At 39.4% G+C, this 23,418-nt stretch overlaps 1 protein-coding gene across 1 annotated transcript in view; it reads left to right on the plus strand.

The window, feature by feature from the left end:
* Positions 1 to 12,553, plus strand: part of LOC139738377 (small subunit processome component 20 homolog) — a 57,082-nt gene extending 44,529 nt beyond the window's left edge. The window contains exons 34-42 of the mRNA XM_071649013.1: positions 381 to 491; positions 940 to 1,089; positions 3,326 to 3,445; positions 4,338 to 4,532; positions 4,960 to 5,098; positions 6,366 to 6,754; positions 8,243 to 8,651; positions 10,514 to 10,659; positions 12,416 to 12,553. Of these exons, the coding sequence (XP_071505114.1) occupies positions 381 to 491; positions 940 to 1,089; positions 3,326 to 3,445; positions 4,338 to 4,532; positions 4,960 to 5,098; positions 6,366 to 6,754; positions 8,243 to 8,651; positions 10,514 to 10,659; positions 12,416 to 12,553 (1,797 nt within the window). The remainder of the gene's footprint in view (positions 1 to 380; positions 492 to 939; positions 1,090 to 3,325; positions 3,446 to 4,337; positions 4,533 to 4,959; positions 5,099 to 6,365; positions 6,755 to 8,242; positions 8,652 to 10,513; positions 10,660 to 12,415) is intronic.
* The last annotated feature ends 10,865 nt before the right edge of the window (positions 12,554 to 23,418 follow it).

Raw genomic sequence — 23,418 nt, forward strand, 5'->3', positions numbered from 1 at the left:
TATGAATACAAGCTAGTCCGTAACCTCCTATCATCCACTGCTCGCAGACATCACGAAATGGATACACCCCTTTGTTGAGAGTGGTGGTGTGATGCTCAAAGAAATAGTTTATGACCATCCAGGGCAGGAGAGCAAAAGTATGTAGTTTGCCAATGTTAGTGAAAGAGGGAGAGTCACAAAGTTTTCAAATTAAACAATTTGTTTATATGTTCAGCTTGCCTCTAAAGCATTGAGAACTGGAGTGACATTCCATGTCTGGTAATTGAAAACCCTGGAGATGAGCTGTTTGCCCAATTCCTGGACCATCTCTATTGTGCCATGTACTTTGCAAAGCTGTAACAAGTCTTTGTTACTGTGTCTTGATGCTCTCCGTTTTTCAGGCCATCTTGAGCCGTAAACTGGTGTCTCCTGAGATGAATGGTATCATGGAGAAAGTTTCCCAGCTCTCCATCACATCCACATCTCCTTCTGCCAGGATTCAGTGTCGTGAAGTAAGTCTCTCTCTCTCCCACACTGGATTGTTTCTCTATCATCTGTCTGTCTGCTCATGGAAGTGATGTCATGTCTATAAACTGCTATGCTTTGAATATTGGGCTGTCCCATAGTAGAAATAGGCACTATTCCTTGTACTCCTGTTGAAATCTCCTTGTACATTAAAATTGTATGACTCATCTGTATGAATTCATAAATATCTTAATTGGAAAAGCAAATCAATTTTTGAATTACTTTGTTAAATATGTAAGCCCGTGTTCAGAGACAATTTTTTTTTCATTGTCAAAGATGAGTCAAAGCAGTGTGTTTATCAGAGATATATTTAATGAATTGATATGAATCATGAGTACTCTCAGATATCACATACAAGTGTGTGTTCTCATCCTTAATATGTGAAGAGAGAGTACTAAAATTGGCAACCCGTGAAATTTTGCACATTTCACACAGGTAATGCATCAGTTCTTGCTTGACTACCCTCTTGGCAAGAAGCTAAAGCGCCACCTTGAGTTCTATGTCAAACAGCTGAGCTTCAGCATAGAGACAGGAAGAGAGTCGGCTCTGGAGATGTTGGCCACAATCTACTCCACTTTTCCCCAGGTAGGCATGACTCAACCTGCTAAAGTAGCAGACTCAGCATGGTGGGCTAGTGGGCAGGGCCAGTTTGCATCTTGCTGTATCCCATGTCTCAATGTAATCAGTATTATGAAAGCCTGGTGGCTGCTTTATAGTACCATATTCAGTGATTGATGTAGTCATGTCACCTGACTGCAGCTTCCATTTTACCCTTCTATGCTGTAGTGATTACTCCTTTTTTCTTACAACTTTAGAATGTAGCAAGTATATCAAGTTTCTCCTCTACCTAAAACTGAGAGACAGATTGTGGTTCCAGATGCTTCAATATTAAACAGATATGGACTGCTTTTTGGGGCATGGTTAACCCGTTCCATACGGGAACCTGGTGGCCTGTGTATTAAGTCTATGGGATTTCAGAATTCAGTACGGAACGGGTTAATATCATTGCTCTGAGGGATCTCAACTCCAAGCTATGAAGAGTTAATTGCTCTAAGGGTTATAGCATGGAGTTGAGCTCCCGAGGGACAATAGTATTAACAATGCCCAGAATAAAAGCAGCTTATATCTGTTTTATATAATGAACAAAACCTCAAATGAAATCTAACTTTTAATCGCAATCGCGCTAGCCAGGTCACACAAGGCTCGTGAAGGCCCACTGCTACGTGCTTGTGGGTACAGGTCAAGGCATATTATGTGCACACAATCATGTCTGCCTAGATACCGCCTATGTAACAATAAAAAAGAGGAAAGTTTGGATGTTATAAGGGCTGTTTTGGGGTATGGTTGGTTTTATGCCACTGATTTCAACCATCAGAATCGAGGATTCATCAAGTGAGTTAGCTTATATAACTTTGCCTATTAAATTGTAGCCATTCTCCTTCATAACGATACATTAGTGATTTGTCAAAATCTACACAATATCAGATGCTTGTGAGAAGCATTGATATTGTCCATCTTATGAATACAATGTGATATTCACACTAGGTCCTCATATTTTGCGGGGTTTATCCTTCTTTAAACTTTTTGAAAGTATTGTGCAATGTGAGGAAAGACAAAGTCTAGAACACCTGTATTCAAGTGTTCTCTACAATTTTGATGCTTTTTCATCTTGTCAGATACCCATTATTGCATTGCATTTACTTTTTGTCTCGCCCACCGAAGGTGAAGGCGAGACTAAGGGATCCAAATGGCGTCCGTCCGGGGTACCTTCATGTTATGGTGCCGTTGGAGGTCACAGGATAAGGTCAAAGGTCATTTGAGGTCATACGTTAAAGTTTACTTGCAAGACTCTCTTATCACATGTAACTCGACACATGTTGCTACAATGGCAATCAAACTTGGGTGATGGATGCACTGGAAGGTACCTTCATGTTACGGTGCCGTAAGAGGTCACATGATAAGGTCAAAGGTCATTTGAGGTCATACGTTAAAGTTTACTTTCAAGACTCTCTTATCACACGTAACTCAGCACATATTGCTACAATGGCAATCAAACTTGGGTGATGGTAGATGTCTCTTGGGAAGTTGACGGTAACCACAAGGTCAAAGGTTACAGACAGGGGGTCAACGAACTTTTAGGGCCCAATGTTAAGTTTTTAGGGCGCATTTCGTTTATGGCTCATAACTTTTGATCCCTTTGTTCGTTTGTGACCAAACTTGGATGGAAGATGTCCCTTGGGGAGGTGAAGGTCGTCACAAGGTCAAAGGTCACAGACAGGGGTCAACAAACTTTTAGGGCCCAATGTTATGTTTTTAGGGGCGCGTTTTGATTGTGGCTCATAACTTTTGATCCCTATGTCCGTTTGTGACCAAACTTGGACGGTAGATGTCCCTTGGGGAGTTAAAGGTCATCACAAGGTCAAAGGTCACAGAAAGGGGTCAACAAATTTTTAGGGCCCAATGTTATGGCGCGTTTCGATTATGGCTCATTACTTTTGATCCCTTTGTCCGTTTGTGACCAAACTTGGATGGTAAATGTCCCTTAGGGTGTTGAAGGTCACCACAAGGTCAAAGGTCATAAGCAGGTCAATTAACTTCTGGGAGTTATAAAAAATATTAATTCCTTGTACGCGAATGGGCGAGACACAATTTGGCGATTGCCTTGTTTTCAAAAGTGAAGGTGATTTGTTTGATATTGAACATTATGCTGCCCTTTGATATATGGATATTTGATTCTATGTATGTGTGCATGTGTATGCATTAAAACAGAGGATATTATTGTAATTGTCCTCTGTTGGATTATTCTTTCCTTCCATTCCAGAAACTCCTCATGGAGCATGCTGGCCTATTTTTCATTCCCATGGCAACTTGTCTGGTGAATGATGATTCTGCCAAATGTCGTAAGCTGACAGCCCTGGCACTGGTGACTCTCCTTAAGAAGGTGAAGGAAGTTACAGTAGTGGAAGTTACTGGCATAGTTGATACATCTCACATGTTGATATCAAGTGCAGCGCTTTGGTATTACTTTTACTGACATACTTTGGATTTTACCCCAGAAGTAGAAAGTCTTTCCAGTTATTTGAGAGAACGGGTTAAAAACAATTTTACATCCAACCAAAACATCCTGTAATATTAAAACTTTTGTGTTCATTCTGTGCTGCACTACCTTTATAAACCGATATATCTCCAAGCACTTATCTTAACTTGACGAGCATATTCATCAGCATTTAGTAATTCATCCAAACTTGACCTAGATGCAAGTTGGCAAGCCCACTCAGGTGTAGCAATATGCCTCAGTCCAACAAGAAGACCATGATGACACAGTAGGGATTACGGTGATTAGGTAATTTTATTCATCAAAAATTAGTTTCAGACATCAGTGCCAATAGACAAAGATGCAGTACAAGTCATGGGTACATGCCAATCATTGAACAAAGCTCCTGCTTTCAATCAGTGTAAAGGTCATACTTGTTGCTACTCTTGTGTGTAATGTGGTTATGTTGAGGGCATAAACGATAACTTCACATTACTGACCCGTTGAGGACAAGTCCATAGTATACTCGGGCAGGTGTCTATGAGAAATGCATGTTGTAACAAAATCAGCCCACCCTCAATAGGTTAAAAAAAAAGTTTAATCATGAAGAGCTATAACCTCTTCCCTACCTATCCCAACCCCTCCCTCCTATCCCAAATGATTAATGCTCTTATCCAGCTGTAGTACAAGCATATTTTGCATGTGATCCTTTGCACTTTTCACTTCTTGGCTTCCAAGGTACTTCCATCTTCTTACTCTAATGACCTGCAATACATGTCTTCATTTCTCTTGATAACAGCTGACTCTTGAGAAGAGGGACGACCTTTTTGCTGTAACGCTGCAGTGGTTGAAGGATGCCAAGAGATCCCACCAACGTTTGGCAGCCCAGCTCTCAGGATTGTTTGTAGACTGTGAGAAGGAGACCTTCAGCAGACATTTATCACAAATCTTGCCGGTCATTGATGAAACGATAAAGCCAGAAAACTTCAAAGAGGTAGCAAATTAAGACACCTTGGATATTATGTTAGTTTGCCCTAATAGAGGATAAAGAGCCACTGGGCTTTTAGATACTAAATACTCTGTCCACAGGTGAATGTCCAAGTGTTATATATTTCTATGACAATACAGATATACCTAGCTTTTGTCAGCTGTGAGACTTAACGTTACATGGAGGTTGTATACCAAGTTTGATTTAGTCTTTTATATATATTGTAGATTCTGTGTGTTTTCAGGGAAGGATTCTTTCCTCTGTTAGTCATAACATTGCAATTTGCATGATTTTACTACCCCTAGTGAGCTACAAAAGACGACAAGGAGATGATACATTGTAGATTGCTTCCATGTGGCAAATTTTGCTATTCAGATTTGTGTGTCTAGAAAGATGGAAAATGCCATTTATTCCACTTTCCAATCTCGAATAGGAGGAGGAGGAGGAGGATGGTGAAGTGAAAGCCCAGGATCATCTTCTCTTCCATCTCATGGCTACGCTGTCTAAGATCACCAAACACTTTCATCTCACCACGTACAAGGATCAACAAACAGTCGTCAACTCCATCTGGGGTGAGATCCTCAGCCAATAATGATGTGCATCATTCCGTTTACATATTCAGATGCATACATACACCTATGCATAAATGTATACACACATGCATGTACTCTTATGTGACAGTGCATTACAAAACCAACAAAAAGTCGCACGCCTTGATTTCATGTGAGAACTCAAAAAAGGTGAAACGGGACAACCAAGTCACTTTTGAGTTTCCCATATTTTCTGAAAGAGCTATTCTTCTAGATTATGCTTAAGTTTAGGATCATAAAACGATTGGGAAAGTGTGTTTTCAGCAGCTTTTCTACAACCCCTCTTTTTGTACAATAGTGTGATCAGGTATGTGTTAGAGGCCCTTTTTTATTTCTTGAAAATCCTTTGCACACTTTCAACTCTAATAACTTTTGAAAAGATAATGCTAGTAATTTGAAAGTTGGCTTTAATCATGGACAGAATGTGTTGATAGTTGGCTTTAATCATGGACAGAATGTGTTGATAGAGCATGCTCAATTTCAGCTTAATCTGATAATCCCTTCATTGTTGTTGCTCCTGTGGTTTCCATCCTGTTTTTCATTCCATTCATCCCACAGCCAGCACAGCTTGGTGAAGATTAAGTGCTTGAATAGACCCTGTACTTCCAAGCCTCTTTTCTCAGTTCACATTTTCTAGAGTGTGTGCTTTCTTTCCAATATGTAGATAGGTTAAGAGAGTCCATCTGATTTGAGATATTCATTCATTTTAAAGCTTAGAGTCTGCTCTTTCAGAATTTGCTTGTAACTAAAAATCCATGTTTGGTGACCTTTTTTTGGTTTTGTGATGCAGGGTCACATATATATGCACACTCTCACACTCTGTCTTCCATACATACTCTTATTGAATACTCTGAGGAGTACTTTGTGTTTGTCGAAACCTGAAACACAAGGTTGATATGGTTGTTTTAACTCTTAACCCGTTGAGGACGGACTGATTTTGCTACAACACGCATTTCCCATAGACACCTGCCCGAGTATACTCGGGACTCGTCCTCAACGGGTTAAATGATAAAACTTAGTTTTATTACTTTTTGAGAACTATTTGTGTTAAAGAGTTAGTGTGAACATAATATAGGGATGTAGAATTTTGTGTAGCCCAGATAAAGCAAATACTGCTTTAAGGCAGAAGCTGATGTCATATAAACAAAGGATATAAACAAATATAAAATTTCAACTTGACACTAATCAAACACGATGTTTCATGGAGTACACAAGCACTCTCTTCTGTTTACATCTTCCAAATCCCTAGAGTCGGTTGAAGCTCATCTGGTGCACCCACATGCCTGGGTGAGACTCATGGCTTGCAGACTCTTTGGGGAAATGTTTGCAAACTTGCAGCCGGATGATGTAGTAACCACAGCAACCATTGCCAAGTCCTCAGTGACCCCAGTCACCTCAGCCGCGGCAGGGACCAAGAAAAAGAAACAGAAGAGGGGAAAGAAGTTAACGAGTAAGCAAGAGGAGCCAGAGGTGCAGACTCAAGGGATGGATGTATCCAAGACGAGGAACTCATCCACAAGGGTTCAAGAAAAATTTGAATATCTCCAGGGGGATGTTGAGAAGAGAATGCTGGGATTGGCCAACAAATTCTGTGTCCAACTCAACTCTAGCATGGTTACCAAGGAGCTAGCTGAACAAGTATGTATCTACTTCATATTTAGAGTTTGTGTCTGGCATTCACAATCATCATTTTCATGGCCATTAAATGCAGCACCATTTGATGTATAGGGGTGTTGAAATAAGATTAGTAGTGAGATGAGTCATTCAGTTTCATTATTAGCCCTGACATTTCCTTTTTAGCTCTTTTCTTGATGTGTGCACACATGTATTCAAAATGCATACCAGGTATTAGATGAGTAAAATACAAGTAAAAACCGTCAAATCCAGCAAATACCTGGTCTACCCATTCATCCAAATTAAAGGGTGTGTACAGTTCTGGTTGAGGTGAGGATTTGCGAGATATTCAAAAATCACTCTATGAGATGTCAAAGAGCATGCAAGTCTAAGGGGTATCGAAAGTTTATTTGATGAAAATCGGTTTTGAAATAGCAGAGATATCCAAAAACAGCTGAGGTGAAACAAAGAGATCCTAATGAAAGGGTGGCCTGTCGCCTTTTATTATTATCACTTTTTTGGATATCTCAGCCATTTGAAAACCAATTTTCATCAAATAAATGCTGAATCCTTCTTAAAATTACATGCTCTTTCATTTTTCATATGGGGTTTCTCATTATCTCATTTAGGAATGTTATAAACCTTAATCCCCACCTCAATCAGTACTGTATAGTCCCTTTAAATTGAGTTCAACGAAAGTAAGCACTCAACACATTTGTGATAAACATGTCATTTCAATTTTATTCTGCCAATTATGTTAAACTGTTGTCATACATTGTCAACATGTACTTTAGACCTAGTGGGAGAACCATGCATTATGGCGGAGGCATACCAATGACATTTTTAGTTCTTTCCATATCTCGGAAATGGCTCGAGGTATTTTCATGAAACTTTGTAGTACGCATGCATGTACAGCTTGACAATGATTCTTTTGGGAAGTTTGGGTCCATGGGGTCAAGGGTAAAAGGTCAGATTAAAATACTAAAATTCTACTACTTAATGCTGAAATTACGTTTTTTTTTTCCCATACCGTGGAGGAGATTACTCAATAAATAAATTTCAACTATGCATATACATTGTACATACTGTACATGCAGTGCTGCACTATGATTCTGTACGGGAAGATTTTGGTCATAGGGTCAAAGGTTCATTGAAAATGTTAAACTGTCACATTTTTTTTTCCATATCTTGAAAAGAGCTCAAAGTATTGTCATGAATATCGATGTTACCAGTTAGTGATAATTTGAAGAATAATTGACCTTGGGGTCTAAGGGCAAGGGTCAAAGGTCAAGTGAAAATGCTCAAGTTCCTAAATGCTTGCTCTCTTAAACAGTTCAGTCATCCATCCAAATTAAATCTAGTTCAAGGAAAGAAAGCACTCAAGACATACTGTAGACATACTGTAGACCCAATGAGAGAACCATGCAATATGCCTGAGGCATACCAGTCGCCATAGCAACATTTTTATTTCTCTCTCTCTCTCTCTCTCTCTCTCTCTCTGTCTCTTTGCAGGTGGTAAAGAATCTCATCTTTGTGTCCAAAGTAGTACACAGGTTGCACCCTGTTCCTCAGCCATCTCCATTCAAGAGAAAAAAAGGATCCGCCTCCAAAGAAGAGGCTCAAGAAGAGGATGGTGATGATGCAGAGGATGTCGTCTGCCCGGAAACAGAGGAACAAGATACTAAGTTGGAGGAGAACAGAGATGCTGAATCTCTTACTATTGAGTGGCTGGTGAGGAAAATGAGTCACATTGCAGCCACCGAAGTTGCCAAGACGGCAAAGGTCACCCTTCGAAGGTCGTCAGTTATCAAATGGATGGCTGCTACTGCCCTGGAAGTGGGTCAGGGATTAGTGGAACCTCTGCTTCCCAGCATGCTTCAGGTCGTTGCTAGGGAGATGAATGACAAGGCCAGTCATGGAGGTAGGTGGACATCCATTAAGCTTAACCCTAAAAAGACTGGGCTATTTTGGTAGCTCGAAAGACTGGGGGGGGGCTTAAAGGGCCCCCCCTTAAGATCTCAGCCGTGGATCGCGCAATCGCCACGGAAATTTGCACAATGGTAGTGTGCGATATAATCTACAAGATCGTATATTTAAATTTTCCAAAATAGTCTTCTTTTATTTTATTTTGATTAATTATGCTAATTTATGCAAGAAATCAGGCTTTTTGATCTAAATCAGTAAATAAAGCTCCAAAAGTGTTCATTTTGGGTGTAAATGTTCTTTGTGGCATTCTTAGCAAATGTACTTGAAAAAAAATTCAGTATCAAAATTAATTTCTTATTTATTTTATTGTTTTATGAATTTCTTATGTATTTCTTTGTTTTTTCGACCTTTTGTTTTTGTTGTTTTTTTCATCAAAATTTGTGGCAGACCCTTTTTGAAGCATAATACTACTAAAACAAATTAATTTTAGCCATTGAGAGTAAAAATAAGCATATTTATATGAACCATGTGAAAAAACTCAATTTGTATTGACTTTGTACACAAAATCACATTTTTGAACCATTTTCGGTCTCACGTGCATGTACAAAAAGTTATGTAACTTCAGAACCGTACCCCCGGGCGTCACAAATTTGGTGTCAAAATGTGCGGGGAAACTCGAAAGAAAAAAGTCATAGAGCATCGCGGCGAGAGCATTGTGTGTTGCAGAGTAATCGCGCGAAATGTCGAGGGGGGGCCTTTTAGGGTTAAGCTGTTTTCATCAGTAGTCTCTCTGCTCTCTGTTGTGTTAAGTTTCTAGCAGGGAAAGCTCCAATGTCATTCCCATTTCATTGTTTATTTCTCTCTGAATTTCTAAGATTCTGAATTAATTATACTTAGGTGGTAGAGTGGGAGATGCATTATTCTGTGTACAGTATTATTCAGTTGACCTTACCTTGAAATTGATGTTATGCTTTCATGTCTAATTTCTCATTTGATACATAATGACTAATTTTTCATGAAGGCATTACTGGTGGATAAAGTGTTGTATAAAGATTAGGTGCATTGTGTTGTGTAAATTGTCTTGTTAGAATTAACAAAGCCCTATAACAATGAATGCATCATATGAACACACCAGTATTTAGCCTATTGGTGTTGCATGGCTGCCAAATTAATGCAGTGAAGTTTGAGTCTGAAATGGCTTCCTTGTTTCATCACCAGAAGGTAGTTGATTATGAATATCCAATATTAGAATCATCATGCAACTGAGATCTGAAAGCCCTTCTATGGTGAAATTAATGTTAGGCCTTGGATCTAGCATGTCAAAATGTTTGCATGACTAAAAGAAATGAATATATCGTCAATAAGTATGTGAAAATATTTGCAATTTGGAGAGTGAAATTCATTTGTCAGATGAACTTTTGAAATGAAGGTCATGTCTCCGGTGTTTGCATAAATTACAGAAGAACCCCAAACAATGCACAGGTGCATTACACAACTTTCTTCAATGAGATAGTGACATGAAGGTGTTGGTCAATCTTACTACAAAGTTTACAGCAATCCAATGTTTGGTTACAACATTTTACCATAAAAGCCTTTGATTTGGGTCTTTTGACAGAATTGTTTTTCTTTAAATTTGTGCAAATAAGCTATCTCCACAAAATTGTTCTAAAGTTTACAGCATTCAGAGCGGTGAATGCCAAGGTAAAGATTGAAGATTTTTTTTTTTTTTTTTACTGTGTACAACCTCAGAAATTATTCAGTTGAATTTCTATCTGATTGCATTTGCCATGACTAAAGAATGATTGATTGTGTGAGATATTCATGTTTCCATCTCACATGTTTTCCCTAACTTTCCAGATGCTGAGCTACGTGTGCTTTGTCAGGAGGTGTTGGAGTTACTCAAGGGACTTGTGGGCTTGGAAACTTTCTCCAACATCTACGCTGCTGTGCAGAGGAACGCCAGTGAGAACAGGCTGGCCAGGAAAAGGAAGCGCGCTCTTGAGGTAAGGCTGCCCTCATCTGGCTGTGTCTTCAAGCAAAGGACAGGCAGATACAACTAGAAAGCTGTGGAACTGATAAGATAGTATCAAACTGTGTGACAGGCTCCTGCAGGAGGAAGTTTCAGATTTTGTCATACTTTTTTCTGCAAGTACTCTCACACCTAGACCCTTGCTAGTAGCATTTGTTAACCCTTGCTGTGCTTTACTTGGTTTGTTCGTGAATACTGTAAAACCACAGAATTTTGCATGCGTGAAACTTACATGAATTTCACAAGGAGCCAAGATTTACGATCGTAAAATGCACATAAAAGTGATTGTCTACACACTGCATAGAATGCCAGTGGCGGTTTGCAAAAGTTTCATTCTGTGAAAAAAGCCGTTGGCTCCAATTCGTTAAAGTTTCATGCTGTGAATGTTTCTGGTTTTACAGTAGAGATGACTTAATCCCCTTTAAAATCCCTATTGTGTCACCATGGCCTTCCTGTTTGACTGAGGCACACTGCTACACCTGAGTGGGCTCACTCTACATTTTACAACCAGGTCAAGTTAAATGGGTTACTGAATGCTGATGGAAAAGCTTGTAAAGTAAAGCTAATTGCTTTCACACATCAAGGGTTAAACCCATGAAAATTAAGCAGTTTATCTTCTGTGCATCTCCTGAAGAAAGTTGTGACGATTGCTGAAAGTAGGGAGGGGGGCTCCCAGGCCCCCCACCAGATTTCGGCCATCGACCACGCGATCAAGATGAAAATCGGCACACACATTGCCTGTGACGTAATCTAAAAAGACAAAAAGTTAATATTTTTTTGTTATCATTTATGCTTATTCATGCTAATCCATGCATACTGTATGCGTGAAATCAGACTCTTTGCTCTAAACACTAAATAAAACTTCAAGCGGGCACTCGTTTGTGTAAATATAGTCAGCAAATGTAAGTATTAAAAAAAATTGCCATCAAAGAATTTCTGAAGTATTTGTATTGTTTTTTCTATTTTGTATGTATTTCTCTGTTTTCAACTTTTTGTTTGTTATTGTTTTCTCAACAAAATTTATCAGTGACATTGTTCCAAGCTTGAGAATTGATTTTTGATCAATAAGACCCAAAAAATAATCATGCTTTTATGAAATTTGACTGAAAGCACAATTTACATTGAAATTGTACAAGAATTCATTTATTTATGCGTAACTTCAGAACCACGTGATCAGACGTCACAAATTTGGTGTCAAAAGATGCAGGGGACTTGAAAGAAAAAAGTTGTAAAACCCTAATCCCCCGGCCTAGTTAGGGCTAACATGTACTTGTAAGGCCCCCTATTACATATCACTAGAACTAAGCTTGCTATTGTATGTTACACTTTAATGTCTCATTGATATCATGATTTAATGGAATGATGGTTCTAAGGTGAATGACATACAGGCAGTAATTTCAGATTGTCATACAAAACAGCAAGGAAAATATGCAACTGTGCTGTTATGGTATCATCAATCCGGAATAAGTTCATAATAATGCCCACTATTTTATACTACACTGATATCCAGTGATTTACCTTCCAGTGACAAGATCAAATCCATGTTGTGAGATACCAGATATATGTGCAGTGTGTTAAGTCTTGATGACCACGCAAATTGCATGGGATCTAGCCCAGCATGTTGGAATATTACACTCCTCACTGCAGTTAGAGCTGGTTTGAACTCTTGCTGCAGCTCAACCCCAAAATGGGCGTGGCTTATTACCATGTCCGTGATCTTCTCCCTGCAGGCGGTAGCAAACCCAGACAAGGCTGCCGAGAGGAGGATGAGGATCCAGCAGCTGAAGAAGGAGGCTAGGAAGAGGAAACTACAAGCTTTGAGACCAACCTACCACATCAACAAGAGACCCAGACTGAAAGGGAGATGAGGAAAGGAGAGCTTTAGGAAGTGTGGTGTCAAATCACTCCAGAGAGCATGGAAGAGACCCATAATAGGACAGAGCATAGGTTATATCTGTCTGCTTTTTCTTAATTACTGGTATTTTTTTATCTGGACAGGTTGTGAGTCCCTACCTCAGGGGCTTAGATAGTCTTCATAGATTCAGTTTCTCTCTCTCTCTCTCTCTCTCTCTCTCTCTCTCTTTTAGTTGTTGTTACTGTCACATACATGCCAATTTTTTATATCTTATGGGAATATCCATACACTTTCTTTAAGAAAGAAGAAGTTTATTCAACCCCATATTCCTATTTCATTTTTCTTATATTAAAGTGAAAACCTGCTACAGTGATGTATGGGAGATGTGTGAAAATTCATATTGCCCCCTTTTCATGCATTATATTCTCCCTTTTATTTATTGAAATTCAGGTTTGGCTTGTAGGCTTTCACAATGTAAAATGGAGAGAACCAAATGTTCAGAGTCATAATCATGAACCTGTCAGTGCCTCTTCACTGTGAGATTAGTACCAGCCAAGATATGACAAGTTATTACCTCCGCCAAGGGGGGAGGTTATGTTTTCGTTACCGTTGGTTTGTTTGTTAGTTGGTTGGTTGGTTGGTTGGTTCGTTCGTTTGTTCGTTTGTTTGTTTGTCTGTGTGCAAAATAACTCAAAAAGTAGTGAACAGATTGAGATGAAACTTGCAGGAAAGGTTTAGAATGACACAAGTAACAAACGATTAACTTTTGGCAGTGATCCGAGAATTTGGGGGGAATTTATGAAGGATTTTTGATATTTTGGCCGGGAGGGTCAATGAACTTGGGAGGTAAGGCTGCGCGTATTTGAGGATTGCATGCGCGCACCAAAGTGCGTACTCTAGTTTTTGCCAGGGCGAGGCGCGCGGTGCAGCTGAGGGTTTATGACGTAACAAAGGCTGCTATATTGGGAAATTGGGCGGCTTTCAGCACACAATGCAGTACGTATGGGTGGAAATCAAAGACGCTTGCTACTGTCTTTGGTGGAAATCACTGATCTCTGTGGAAGACCAAGATCAGTGCGGGTGGAAATGGGCTGCATGCTTGGCGGAGGTCTGCGCTCTCAGAGTGCTTCTCTAGTTTTATTTCTGTGCACATACCAGAAAATTTTGCAATGGTCATATTTCTCTTACCCTTTTATTTTTTTTCTCAAGTTTACATTTCACTTCTTATTAAGAAGTTGAATTTATATTCAAAATGTAATGACAAGACTGATTGGCATTTGCAATGATTTTGAATGCAAACTGTCTGTATGAATTACTTCCCACAGGTGCCAAGTTTCATTGAATGATGCATTTTGCTCTTACAGTAGTTCACGTTTTATTCTTACCAGACGGAATGAACTGGTATAGGATCAAACACAGTATGTTCAGATACTTTTGAAGACCAGTTTTACTCTGCTTGTAGCATAATTAGTGTATCAAACACATGGAATAGGTACTAACTGATAATGTGAGCTTTAACCCTGGAAGCATCACAGAATGTCAAACACCAGTTTGAGCCAGAGTGGCCAGTACTAGTGTTCTCTTTGCCATTTCTTTCCTGATACATTAAGTTTGCTAACTGTATCATAATGTTCTTTTGTGCAGAATTTATTCTTGCAGGAAAAACAAAAACAAAAAAGAAGCACTCTGAAAAATTTGTTGCATTTGTAAAAAGAAAGCATGACAGGTAGTGAATGAAAAACCATGAAAGATCAATAATAATTCAATCAATAATGAAAAAAGAAAAGCATTTGAAGTGAATGTATAGGAATCATATTTGCCCTAGACTGACATGGTGTGCTTCATATCTAAATCATATTTTGTATGTGCTGTTTTCATATCATATAGTAATGTGTCACGATGTAGTATATAGTGTTATTTTTGCCTGCAGCAGCATTCCCTCTTCATCATGCTCATCATGAAGTTATAGATGTTATGAATTATTTTTGTTGAAAAATGAGCAAAGAAAATGGGTGCCTTGACACAATTGTAGTGTTGCAAAAATAGTTGTCTTTTATTTTTATTGCAAAAGGTCTCCCCATGCAGCCGTGTGGGAATTAACAGAGTTAATTCCTCTCTTTCACTACATGAAACATGAATGACTCCATCAAAATTGTGTCCTTTTCAGCAATTGCTCAGAGATCTTTTTGCCCTGTTTTGTTTGCCCTGAAAGAGATCTTTGTTTGCTTCAGGTATACATTTCACATCTCATGATGAAGGAATCTGAATTATTGTATTCCCCGAACAGAGTTTGTAGGATACTATGGATTTGGCCTCCGCGTCCGCGTCCACCGCGTCCGCCGCATAGATTTTCTTGTGAGCGCTCTACTGGCTGCAGTTCTTCTTCAGTCATCTTCAAATTTGGCATGAAGGTGTATTATGGTAAGACGAAGAAGCCTATTGTTTTTGGTGATGGCGCCCTCGCTTGTTCCGTCTTTGTACATGAAAAGGTAAATTTGTAAGGGTCTGCTTGTGTGTGCGACGCTGGCCTTGTTTCTCGACCAATTTTTTTTCAAATTTGGTATGTAAATGTATCATAGTCAAATCTATACACCTATACACCTATATAATGCTGCCCTCACTGTTCCACCTTTTACAGGGTCAAAGGTCACCCTGATCATGTCAAAATTTGCTGAAGTGCTTATTTATGCAATAACTTGATTGTTACTCAATGGATTTTATTCAGACTTGCTAAGGAGATGTATGGGTGGTCATTCTACTGTACATGAAGGACACAACAGTTTGTGGTGATGGCGCCCTCAGTGTTCCGACTTGGATGCCAATGGACATTTCTTTTGTGTGCTCTATCAGCTACATTTCATATCAGATTTTCTTCAAATTTGACAACATAGTGAAATGAGGATGCCTATATTGTTTTTGGTGGTGGCGCCCTCGCTTGTTCCGTCATTATACATAAGGTAAATTTAACAGGGTCTGCTTGTGTGTGCGACGCTGGCCTTGTTTCTTGACCGATTTTTTTTCAAATTTGGTATGTAAATGCATCATAGTCAAATCTATACACCTACACTATTGATAATGCTGCCCTTACTGTTCTACCTTTTACAGGGTCAAAGGTCACCCTGATCATGTCAAAATTTTCAAAAATGCATGCTTATTTTGGCAATAACTTGATTGTTACTGGATTTTACGCAGACTTGCTGAAGAGGTTTATGGGTGGTCGTTCTACATGAAGGACACAACAGTTTGTGGTGATGGCGCCCTCAGTGTCCCGACTTGGAGGCCATGTCACATTTCTTGTCGGATTTTATTCAAACTTGCTATGGAGATTTATGGGGAGTTATTCTAGGTAACAAAAGTTTTCATTGCCAACGCTCTCATTGTTCAAACTTTTATAAGTTGACATGTCATATTCCTTGTATGTGCTGTATATACAAGCCTCATATCTCTAGTGGGATTTTATTGTATCCTGCGACAGTTGCCATATTATACAACATTCTGGCCTAAAAAGTAATCCAGATGGGGTATGGGAGACGGGTTCGGGGGATACATGTGCTCGATTGCGAGTGCTCTAGTTTAAGATAGATTTTGAATATGCCTTGTGCATCAAGTGTGATGAGATGTATACGTAGGCATAGTAATATCTGTTTATTGAGAATCTTGATACATTTTGTACACTACATTATGATATCATGATATGCCAGTCATTTTATATGCCTCCGCCATGAAGTGTTGCCAGAGGCATTATGTTTTTGTTTTGTTTTGTTTTTGTTTTGTTTTTTGTTTTTTTGCTGGAGTATGTCAAAGGTGATGGCAATAAACTTGTGGAAATGACACAGGAGCAAAATGAGTTATAATTTGTGTCTGTGTGTTATTTTTGTGCATCTTTTCATAGTGACTGTAGGACTATGCTAGTATTAAACTATGGTTTTTCTGCTCAGGGATTTTAAAAGAGCACAAAGAGACAAGGGTTAATTTAACTCTGTGAGAGAAACAAACTTAAGTCATTGGAAGTTAATCTCTCACTGAATGTCATTCACCCTGCACTCTCTCTCTGTCTCTCTCTTTATATGCATACATACTAAATGTGTATATCTCCACCCTTCCGGAGTCTTGAGTGTCTATTCTATTCCGACTACCGTGGTATTCATGTTAATACACATACAGTATAATACATTAAAATTACAGTCAAACCTGCCTTAGCGGGCCACCTGTCTATAGCGGCCACCTGCCGTATATGGCCATTAGCAACAAGTCCCCCGAGAGATAACCCATTTTGATGACCCTGTGTATAGTGGCCACCTGGCACCTTTTTCATCTCCCTTGAAGCAGGTTTGACTGTATGTGTGCATGTACAATTGTGTGTGTGTATGTGTGTGTGAACATAAATTGACAGCATGCAAGACCTATCAGTTTCAAGAAAGGTCGAGATATACTCATTTTGTATGTACACATATACTGATGTATAGATATTTCCTCTCCATGACATTTCTCAATGATACACACTACACAATAATCTTGTCATCCTGGGAAAGATTAAACCCTACATTGACACCCCCCCCCCCCCCCCCCCCCCCCCCCCCGCCCCCCAAGATTTCGGCCATCAGTCGCACGATCGTGGCAAAAATCAGCATGCACGGTGCCTATCAATAATCTCAATAATCTCTGAATTACGCTAATCATGCTGATTTATGTACAATATATTATATGCATCATATTTCAAGCTCTAAATCGCTAAATGAAGCCTCAAATAGGCTATTTTTTTCTTTAGATATTCTTAGTAGTAATATTAGCAAATTTATGTGAAAAAATTACAGTATCAAAATGAATTTCTCATGTATTTCATTGGGTTTTTTTAAATTTCTTAGATATTTCCTTGTTTCTAATTTGTTATGTATTTTTCTTTTTTATGTCTGTTTTTCATTGTTTCTGTCTATAGAATAGTTGATGATAACCAAAGGGATGTTATCTGAGAAAAATCAGGGAAAAACATTGATCTTGCACTTCTCGTAAAATACAAAAGTCATTGGAAACTGCCATTTTCGGTGACATTGGTCATGAAAATGTGCTATATCTCTACAAGCGTCGCCCCGATTTTCGTGAACAGCATCCCAAAGTGTGTATGTGAGAGAAGAATTCTCTCACATCTCTCTCTCTTGGGTTCTATGTACAGACATGAAAATGTCTTGAAATTGTTATTTTGTATAATAATAACATTTATGGAGTAAACATTTGTATATCCAGATAAACAGTGGAGAAACATTGAGTGAATCAAATTGATGTCTGTGAAAACTTTGCTTTGAACAATGATGGGAGGGTTTGTAAACTGTTTTTTCTCCACCATCAATGCAGAACATCTTTAACCACAGACAATTATTATTACATGTATAAGAATGCAGCCTTCCCCACTCTATCAAGACACATAAACTTATTACTAATTTTTGTGTCTAAAGAAATTTGAAACCTTAACCATTTTTCTCTTAAAAGAAAGACATGCAAGCTGTTCTGAAAGCATACTACAGTGCAGTGTGTGTTGAACTCAAACTGATTTGACCAAGATGATTAGAAAGAGAATGCTTATTATACATGTATTTGATGTAACTGGATTTATGTTAAGGTACTGAATTACCAGGAGAGTGACACACAATGAATGTGTATCCTAATATTTTGACAATTTTGCACATGAGTAAAATTAACTTCTGTCATGATAACAAATGCAACAAATACTTTTGTTTCATTCTGGAATAATCATTAAGCAAATATAAACATATGCTTGATACAACTGACTTGAACACTACATACTAGTATGTTGTGATTTACAGGAACCCCGTAACAGTATACAGTGTACATTCCATTCAGGTCCTTGCTTGTTCTGAACACTATTCTATATCATCAAGTGCATTGCTTAATGTGGAAATTCAAAGAAAATTATAAATCACCCCTCATTATTTGCTGTGTTTATGGTAGAATCAAGTTTTACTGAGGTAATAAAATGGAACAATCTAACAGCAGCAGACGACATGTAACTGCTAAAACAAATATGATAAGTGCATTCATTGCTACTGAAGAAGAGTTTAAATTACTTCGAATTACGAAGTTTTAAAAGCCCGCCTAACAATGGTGACTGTGAATGAACAGCAAACCACCCGGCGCGGCCATGCGGTTGAATGCATAACTCAAAAAGTAGAAAGGCCAAGCGAATGCTGACAATGACTTTGGGCAAAGTATTCGGGGCGGGCAAGTGCATGAGAGAGATTAAATTTTACCTTGTATGTGATAGATTGTCGTTACTGTTGATGTTTTCAAATGACAGGGAAAAGCATTAGATTCACTTTGCCTTGGTATGGCATTTACCCAGGCTAAATATCAATACAACGCTCACCTAGGAAAACAGTTACACCTTTGAGTCTCTGTATTGTCTCTTAAATTTGATAGGATATAGTCTGCTTTTGCTTGCTGAGTCCATTCAGTTACGTCACCGACTAAATACTGGTTAGTGATATGGTTAGAGTAAAGATTAGGGTTAGAGTTTGGGTTAAGGTTAGGATTAGGTTCAGGATTAGGACTAGGGTTAGGATCAGGGGAAGGGTCTGGGATAATTGCCCAGGAGGTAATTGCCCTATACCCCCTTCTGCACCACCTTCAAACTTAATTTTCTGGAGTATTTTATGAAAGACTTGCAAAATGAGATGCTTCATCAAACTCGGGCAAAAAATAATATCATTGAAAATCTAGGCTACACATGTTTTCATGAAATAGAGATACAAAGAACAATATAAGCACTAAGACTGAAGGTCAAAAAACTTGATCGTAAAATGTGACAAATTCGAGGGACTGTTCATGAGACTTGTCAATATGAGCGCGTGGAGCTATGCATATACCCTAGCCTACGACTGTATGGCTGATCGGAATAGATATTTCATGGTCGAGATCCTTACTGACAGGTCGATGCCTTGGAGCCACGCCGTCGACAAGATCGTCGATGATGTCGGTAATGAACGAGGGATTAGATCCTCTCTTCTTGCCACTACGGGCGCGGTTAGTCACTTCATTTCGCTCTCCCTGGCAGTCTTTTTCAGGGCTAGGAACAGACCCCTGAATTAGCGCGTCGATGATCTCCTGTACGAAAGAAGAGGATCTCGTAACTTTTTCACTTTCTTTCCCAACGTCACTACCGCTATTGTGTTCAGCTACATCTCTTGACGACTTAACTTTCTTTGATTTCTTTTTTCGTCGGCCACTTCCCGAGTCATTCCTCTGAGGCCGTTCTTCACTGTCAAAAACTCTGATTGTCTTAGCCTCGAGAGCTTTTACGTCACCAGACGTATCGGAAGTGGAAAGATCCTGTTTCCAGTGCGATGTTGACGGTGAATGGTAGTCCTCCTGTACTTTGTCAGGTCCTGCAGAGCATGATCTTTCAAGCTCACTGTCATGTCTTTCAGGATGTTCCGGAATTACCGGAAGCTCCAAGTTGACAACGTTCATGTTTGAAGCAGATTGACGGTTATGGTCAAATTTCGACAACAGTTTGTCTTGGTCATTGTCATCTATTATTGCAGCAGTAGCAGAAGCTACACTTGGTACATCAATGAATTGTGCTTTCACCGCGTCCCCACATAACGATCTAGAAGTCATACCTTTCGGTCCCTCTTTTGTCCATATTTTATGTGTTAACAAGCAATCCGGTTTGTTTGTTATCTTATTAGCCTCACTTTGGGTTTGAGCAGCCTTTGCTTTCCTAGGAAGAAGGGTAATCTTTTCTCTTGCTAGGACTTTAGCTAATTCAGTTTCGGTGTCGTATAGTTCATCGAGCTTTTTCTCGATGTGCGTCATCTTCGTTCTCGTGTGTTTGAGGTCATCTGTGAAAGACCTGTTAGGCAGTTGTTCCAGCAGCTCCATGGAATGCGCTGGGAGAGGTCGTGGAAGCTCCAGTTGGTGAAACTTGACTTTGAGGTCAGACTTTTGTTTCAGAGAGTAGATGTAGAGACTTGTCAGCGGCTGAAAGGGTTCAAATGTGGGGAGGGGCTTGAAGTCATTTGGTAGTGACATGTGCTTGTATTGGTTGGACTGGTCGTATCGAGCATGGCGCTGTCGACGGTCAGACAGCACATTTGGAAACATACTGTCGTCTTGTTTTAGGGGCTTGGAACCATATTCATCAGGGAAAGAAATCCTCTTATCCAGCGGTAGTTTCCTGATCCAGTGCTCGACGTACGAAGTGTCGTTCGTCCGACTTGAAGGGATGCGTGCGGGGGTTGTCTGCATCGCAGCTCTACGTCTTTGACGCAGAACTCGATTACGTTTCGGTTCCACGGTACTGTCATGTGAGCGTTGGGCTGGATCCGTGGGATCATCAGCCTCTACACCAAGGACCCCTATTACAGGTAGATTTCCATCCGATTTCTGCGCACCACCCTTACCGGCTCGCTTTTCGATGGGTAGGAAGGGATCCATGATTTCAGGAAGGTAGGGTAGCTGTTGAAATGTGTCGGAAATGAGTGACGTTTTGGCAGGAGATTGAGAAAGTAGGCCTTGCTTGGACGCTCTGTAAGCTTCCATTGCTAGTGTGTTGTAGTCTTCATCAGAGGATGTAGATCCCTCTGTTCTTCCAGTAGAATCCTTAGTCTGGTCTTCTGAGCAGTCGTTTGTTTCTTTGGAGTTGTTCACGTGGAATGAATTACTGGTTAGCTGAAAGTCTGATTGATTGGCTCGAATGTTTTGTTGATCAGCTTTGCGCAAAAAGTTCTTCAAATATGTTTGTGTTTGTGTTTGTGTTTGCGAAGTGGAAGTGTCCAGTCCAAACTGGACTGACTCCCTTTCGTTCTCTTCCTGTAAAACAATATCATTTGTCCCATTTCGCATGGATACCAGACTCGTATCATTTGCGTCATTCTCGTTTTCATGTGTCACACCCAATGGTCCAAATTTGTCGTGTTTCCGAATGTCCAGCAGATCTTCAGCTGTCTCAGTCGGGACGTCTACAATCAGTTTTTTCTTTCTCTCCTGCGGTCGATTACTTTCAGCAGCCGTCGATGAATTTCCTTGCCTTTCCAGAGATTTCCCTTCTTGTTGTCTGTTTCCCGTGAGTACTTTCTCGCCAAATGCGGACCCACTGTTTTGTTTCTGACTCTCACGCATAATGCCAATGAGGTAGTCGTGCGTCGCGGAGTAATACCATTGTCTGGGATCGGTGAAGTCGGCAACGATTTGACGATGGCTGCGAGCTAGTATGTCGTCGGGCTTCAAATGGCCTTTACTGACGGAATCAGAAAGGCGACGTCGTAAGCTGTACTTCAGATCTTCAGTGTATCGATCCATTTTGGACCGCCTTCTGAAAGACCGTTGCTGGTTGTAGGTAGACATTGCGTTCGACTTTTGCCCCGCTTGGTGAAACAACGTTTATATTAGCAAAGGAGATACCTGCAGAATAAAAACAAACAGATATACAGTGATTGAGAAATAGAGAAGAGTGGCTCCAGTCAGCTCATATGTATTTGAAATTTGTACGATGTACGATTACTATTCATTGAATATTGTAACATTTTCAGTTCTTCCTTTCATTCTCTATGTAAAGTTTTCTGTGATCAACACGTGACAAACGTTTCTGCGATATCCGACACAATGCCTCATCCTACTTTTGACACCATGTGATCGATGAATACTCTGGTATTTAATCTTCAGTAGTCTTGTTCTTGTTAGCTCTTCAAAAATAGACAGGTTGGATGCTTAAGTGATAAACATCTTGTATTCCTTTCCTAGTCGTATTTATGTCTCAGTGATTATGTTCAGTGTTTCATGTTCACAACTTCCAATCAAAAGGGTCTGCAAGTAATGTAGATTTTCCATCCCTATTGCATCAGATTTGCATTCAAATTCCTGAATATGCGTTCAAGTTTAATCGACTTTCGTCAGCAATCTGCTCCCTTGATTCATTTTAATTCTTTGAGCATTCAATTTCGTGTCGTATCATCCATTGAAATGCCATTTCATTCAAATTAGAAGTTCTTTTCAGGTCTGAGAAATATACAAATGGTGTACTGTCAGAATCTGGTGGATGTGATGTCATTATCTCTGTATGCTGCAATAGAGGTACAACCGCGTAGGCCACGTCTGAGAAGCTGTAGTCCTATAACCGCAATTAGACAAGATAATTCTGTCGTGTCTATATTGTTAATTCCGTAAAATCCATTTTCCTTTGTTCTGAAAAGGACTTCAACAAACATATGATTGTAACTGACTTATGAACTGATATCATATCATGTTGAGTTAAATATTAATGGCGTGAGTACAACAACCCGAGTAAATAAGAATTAGTGAGTGTTTATTGTTTGGATATGATTATACTAATCAGCACTTCATTGGCGTTGCTATATACAAACCTATCAAGCTATATTTTACCGACAGATTATGAGTGCACATCGATACATGCATGTACATGTAGTATATATTAATATCATATACATGTATGCATACATATACACACGGCACAGTGAGGCCAGACACCCCAAGACCACGCTCAACCGTGAACAAGACCAAAGGCCGAAAGCTTGGAAATAAAGTGCTGTTGGCAAGCTACGTCACTGGATGACATCTACTTTATTCGTACGCTTTCATGCATTAATATAAAGATATAGATATACAATGCACGTATATATGTATAATCATATGTATATACATATACATATATGTAATTGTGTGTGCGTGTTTGTTTGTGTGTGTGTGTGTGTGTGTGTGTGTGTGTGTGTGTACTGTACACTGCAAAAAGTCCGGTGTTAAATAGTGAACACCGAGCTGGTGTTAAATTTTCGGTGCTCATTTATGGTGTTAAATTAACACCTCCGGGTGTCATTTCCAAATTTTAAACTGTTTTCTGAAGAGTTT

This window comes from Diadema antillarum, unplaced genomic scaffold (assembly GCF_040938485.1).
Source record: "Diadema antillarum isolate AM-2024a unplaced genomic scaffold, OU_Dant_1.0 seq00000739_RagTag, whole genome shotgun sequence".
In the NCBI taxonomy this organism is placed as follows: domain Eukaryota; kingdom Metazoa; phylum Echinodermata; class Echinoidea; order Diadematoida; family Diadematidae; genus Diadema; species Diadema antillarum.